The 5,116-nt window shown below is 59.3% G+C and overlaps 1 protein-coding gene across 1 annotated transcript; it reads left to right on the top strand.

The window, feature by feature from the left end:
• Window positions 1-467: 467 nt before the first annotated feature.
• On the top strand, window positions 468-4,977 carry SMPD1 (sphingomyelin phosphodiesterase 1). The gene is made up of 6 exons (XM_052652581.1): window positions 468-913; window positions 1,839-2,611; window positions 3,147-3,318; window positions 3,626-3,702; window positions 3,912-4,057; window positions 4,210-4,977. Exons 1-6 carry the CDS (start codon window positions 614-616, stop codon window positions 4,617-4,619), a joined length of 1,878 nt encoding a protein of 625 aa, XP_052508541.1. The 5' UTR covers window positions 468-613; the 3' UTR covers window positions 4,620-4,977.
• Window positions 4,978-5,116: the final 139 nt, after the last annotated feature.

The raw sequence follows: 5,116 nt of genomic DNA, 5'->3' as shown, positions 1-5,116 counted from the left end.
AGATACCACGACTAAAGGCAGGGCGACGACTCACGGGTGCAGAGACCAGTGGCAGAACATAGGAAATTGAGGTTTGGCACCTTCTGGGCGGAGAATAACAGACAGTGTAAGCATCCTTGCCTCGCTGCGCTCCCCTCCACCACCACCAGCTCTTGCCCACTCCGCTTCGAGTTTAACGCCCAGTGGGCCTGGCAGTTAGCTATTCCAGGAATTCGAGTGAGAGGAGTTGCCTAAGGGGCCTCGGAGGAGCCTCTCACCAGCCACACTAGATGGGCGCCAGCAAGGGCCGGGCGGCGACAGCCGCCCCCAGCCGCAGTCCAGGCGGGGGTGAGATCTCGGGCGCGAGCCTGGGCAGGTCCCAGGCGCGCCCCGCCCACTCCGCGTCCACTCCGCCTCCCTAGCTGCGCCCTGGCTTCCAGCCACCGCGATCAGCTGCTGCGGAACCCAGAAAGAGGAAGGGGCGGAGCTGCTTTGTGGCTTTTCTCCGAGCAGTCAGCCGACTGCGCGGGGGGTAATCGGTGTCCCTGGCACCGCCTGGAATCCCGAGAGCCTACTGAGGCCTACACCAGCCGGGGCCGGGCAGGCGAACCAGCCTGGTCTAGGAAGCTGGGCGATGCCCCGCCATGGAGTGTCTCCCGGCCACGGCCGCCCCAGGTCGGGCGGGGAGCAGGCATCGGACAGGTCCTTCGGGGCCCCCTGTCTGAGGCTCCTGTGGTTGGGCTTGGCACTTGCGCTGGCACTGCCCAACTCCCTGGTCCTCTGGTCCCCTGCGGAGGCCCACCCTCTTCCTGCCCAAGGCCATCCCGCCAAGTTCATTCGCATAGCGCCCCAGCTCCAGGAGGCCTTTGGCTGGTGGAACCTCACCTGCCCAACCTGCAAAGGACTATTCACCGCCATCGACTTCGGGCTGAGGGTGAGCGCTACAGGGGCTGCTGGGAGACTGGCTAGAAAGGTGCAGCTGCGGGTAGGGGCTGGGGCTAAGGCCGGAGCTCTGGGGTTTCCAAGAGCATCCCTAATGGAGAGGCTGTCTTCCACAAGACTTTGCTGAATTTGCTGTTCTTTGGCTGCACATCACCACCACCACGTCCACTGTGACCTTGTGAAGTAAGGAAACAGTGCAAGTTTAATGCTGGGTACTGTGCTAGCCCTTTTACACAGGTTAAATGTCGCCTGCTAGGTGGCTTCATTACTGTTATCTCTGCTTTATAAATGAACAGAGGCCCCAGAGCTGAAGTCACTTGTAGGAGGGCCAACAGCTGGTGAGGGCAGGACTCCCAGCTTGGTGCGCCTGACTGAATCCCCTCCACCTTACACCTAGCACCACTATGGCTGGGGCTAGCTACTACCCAAAAGAGAACCTGAATTAAAGAATATCCAGAGATGTGGGACTAGTTGTGTCGGGGGTGCCTTGACTGTCCCTCATGGGGTTATGATGAACGCTGGTTGGTTGGGGGGGTGGTCGGAGGGTGGGGGGGGGGGGTGGAAGGTTTCCTCGGGGAATCAAGGCCCTATCCTCACGTGTGTCCCCAAATCCTGGTCAGTCTGTCATTCTGCCCAGTCCAAATTTCAGGGCACTCAGCAGACAGTGTCTGAGAAAGTCAGCGGGGCCAGCAAAGGCCTGAACTGCCACTGAGCTTAAAAGGAAGTACTGGCCTGGTGCTGCTTGAGTCACAGGGCAATGTCTGTGGGAGACAGGTGTGAACTGATATCTCTTTGCCATGGTGGAGTCTATCCCAGCCCCACTGTGGGTATGGAAGCCCAAAGGGTCTTTCATATCCAGGGTGGCCTGGTCCCTGAGCTCTGTCTCTGACTCCTCACCACTGGTTTTCCCATGGCAGAATCAGGCCAGTGTGGCCTGGGTGGGCTCCGTGGCCATCAAGCTGTGCATGCTGCTGAAGATCGCGCCGCCTGCCGTGTGCCAGTCAGCTGTCCACCTCTTCGAGGACGACATGGTGGAGGTGTGGACACGCTCAGTGCTGAGCCCGTCGGAGGCCTGTGGTCTGCTGCTGGGCTCTTCCTGTGGGCACTGGGACATCTTCTCCTCTTGGAATATCTCTCTGCCGGCCGTGCCAAAGCCGCCCCCCCAGCCGCCCAAGCCCCCAGCCCCAGGCTCCCCTGTCAGCCGCGTCCTCTTCCTCACTGATTTGCACTGGGATCACGACTACCTCGAAGGCACAGACCCCAACTGTGAGAACCCACTGTGTTGCCGCCGGGATTCGGGCCCACCGCCTGCCTCCCAGCCCGGTGCTGGGTACTGGGGCGAGTATAGCAAGTGTGACCTGCCTCTGCGAACCCTGGAGAGCCTGTTGAGTGGGCTGGGCCCCGCCGGCCCTTTTGATATGGTGTACTGGACAGGAGACATCCCTGCTCACAACGTCTGGCAGCAGTCTCGTCAGGACCAGCTGCGGGCGCTGACCACCGTCACAGCCCTTGTGAAGAAGTTCTTGGGGCCCGTGCCGGTGTACCCTGCCGTGGGCAACCACGAGAGCACACCCGTCAACGGCTTCCCTCCCCCCTTCATAAAGGGCAACCAGTCTTCCCACTGGCTCTATGAGGCGATGGCCGAGGCGTGGGAGCCCTGGCTGCCGGCTGAAGCCCTTCACACCCTCAGGTATTTGAGACCCACTGAAACCCAAGGAGGGAGGAGAAAGGTGGATGAGAGCGAAGGGAGTGGGGAGCTGGCATTACACATGAGTGCTCTGCCTGAGCCCTCAGCTCGCTTCCCTCCCCTCCCAGGCTGACCCCACTTTCCATTTCCACCCTCATCTCCAGGCACCCTCCTTCACAGGGCTAGTGGCACTGTGTTTGCTCATGTTGGCCCTCTCTAAGATGCCTTCCCCCTTTAACATCCCAATTTTTCCAGCTCACCTAGGTAGGCCGGGGCTCTCTTCTCTCTGGACGACCTTTGCTTCCTGTTCTAGCCCACTTTCTCTCTCCTCTGAGCTCCTAGAGCCTCTAGTCCTCTGAGCCACTCTCCAGTCCCGTGGGCCCTCTAGTCAGTGCTGTCTGACCTTCAGCCAGAATGTGAGCATGAAGGTAGGGATCATCCTGGGTGCCTCTTTCCTTCACACAGGTTCCTTGCACAGGACTAGGCACAGAGGGCCAAGACTCCAAATGTGTGCTGACCCGTGTTCACTTTGTTTCAGAATTGGGGGGTTCTATGCCCTTTCCCCACGCCCTGGCCTCCGCCTCATCTCTCTCAACATGAATTTCTGTTCCCGTGAGAACTTCTGGCTCTTGATCAACTCCACAGACCCTGCTGGACAGCTCCAGTGGCTGGTGGGGGAGCTTCAGGCCGCTGAGGACCGAGGAGACAAAGTGAGAGGGTGGTGGGAGCTCAGCTGGTGGGCAGGGGCCAGGTGTGGGAGGGAAGAACAGGCCCTTCCCGAGCAGACTCCTGTCTGGTGCTGGAGCACTTGTAGGCAGAGAAGCTCTATTTTTCTGGCACTCCCAACAGTGTTCCCTGGGGATTCAGCTCAACCGTCACTCTTAGAAAGTCCTTTCACTTGCTCCCCCTCTCTGGCCATGAATGCCAGCCCTTGTTGGAGACATGAACACCTGCCATCCTAGCTAGTGCTACCTGGACCCCTCTTCTCCTGAAAACCTTCCTTAACCCTCCCCACAGGTGCACATAATTGGCCACATTCCCCCAGGGCACTGCCTGAAGAGCTGGAGCTGGAATTATTACAGGATTGTGGAAAGGTAGGAGGGAGATGTGTTACAGGCCTGAGTGGTTTTCAAGAGTCTAAGGGTCAGAAATTCCCTTGGGCATCTCACCATCCCCCACTGCCCCCATGGGGTGGGGAGGCTACATCCTTGAACTGGATGGACAAAGAAAGCACCCTGTCCTCCTCGGATCCTCTTCTCCCCTCACTGGAATCTTCTGAATGTGACTTGTGTCTTCTGGCCAGGTATGAGAACACCTTGGCCGGTCAGTTCTTTGGTCACACCCACGTGGATGAGTTTGAGGTCTTCTATGACGAAGAGACCCTCAGCCGGCCGCTGTCTGTAGCCTTCCTGGCGCCCAGTGCCACCACCTACATCGGCCTTAATCCTGGTGAGTGGGGCGGAAGAAAATTGTTGGGGTGAAGGAGGTGGTTGAGAGAGAGGAAGGTGAGCCGGAGCCAGGGCCACCCAGGGGATAAGCTGCGCCTCCCTGCTGGAGTGGCCTTGCCCGCTCCGTGTCCAGTCAGCCCTCCCTCCTTGCAGGGTACCGTGTCTACCAAATAGACGGCAACTATTCCGGGAGCTCTCACGTGGTCCTGGACCATGAGACCTACATCCTGAACCTGACGGAGGCGAACGAGCCCGGAGCCACACCACACTGGCACCTCCTCTATAGGGCTCGGGAAACCTATGGGCTGCCCAACGCGCTGCCCACCGCCTGGCACGACCTGGTGTACCGCATGTGGAGGGACACACAGCTTTTCCAGACCTTCTGGTTTCTCTACCATAAGGGCCACCCGCCCTCGGAGCCCTGCGGCACACCCTGCCGCCTCGCTACCCTGTGTGCCCAGCTCTCCGCCCGCTCAGACAGCCCTGCTCTGTGTCGCCACCTGGTGCCGGATGCGAGCCTCCCCGATGTCCAGAGCCTGTGGTCAAGACCACTGCTGTGCTGACACCCCTGGGGCCCGGAAGTGGGAAACAGCTTGTCGTAAGAAAGGCGTGAAAACCCCAGAGGGCCACTGTGAGAAGAAGAATGTCTGGTGGAAGGGCCCATCTCTGGTGGTCCATGCACACCTCGAAAACAAGACCTCCTTTCCTGGAGCTGGTTTAGCAAAATATGGGAGGGGGGTTGGCTGCTCTGAGGCTGCTGTCCTTTTGTGGCCATGGAGCAGAGGTCTCAGTTGGCACTGACCTGGGCAGACCAGACAGAAGTTGTCACCCCAGGCCTGTACTGGTCAGCCAGGAACCCTGTACGTCTGCTGCTGCCTGGTTGCCAGGCTGTTCAAATAAATACAAGGAACTTGGACTTGAGACCCTGCTGCAACAGTCCCAATTTCTTTTTTTGAGGCAGGGAGGGCAAGGGGGCCCCAGGAACAAAATCCTAACAGAAGGAGGAGGGTTCTTGGAGTGATGGTGTGTTGCGGGCACAGGAAAGCACACAGCTCAGCAG

Source organism: Budorcas taxicolor, chromosome 15 (assembly GCF_023091745.1).
Source record: "Budorcas taxicolor isolate Tak-1 chromosome 15, Takin1.1, whole genome shotgun sequence".
Classification (NCBI taxonomy): domain Eukaryota; kingdom Metazoa; phylum Chordata; class Mammalia; order Artiodactyla; family Bovidae; genus Budorcas; species Budorcas taxicolor.
Note: the sequence above shows the minus strand (reverse complement) of the source record. Positions and strands in the feature narration are given on the sequence as shown.

Bases quoted from the DNA above. Each gene is read 5' to 3' on its own strand.
- SMPD1 (XM_052652581.1), top strand. From the start codon at position 614: ATGCCCCGCCATGGAGTGTCTCCCGGCCACGGCCGCCCCAGGTCGGGC. The intron at 914-1,838 runs GTGAGCGCTACA...TTCCCATGGCAG, and splicing joins CCATCGACTTCGGGCTGAGG to AATCAGGCCAGTGTGGCCTG. The intron at 3,319-3,625 runs GTGAGAGGGTGG...CCCTCCCCACAG, and splicing joins CTGAGGACCGAGGAGACAAA to GTGCACATAATTGGCCACAT.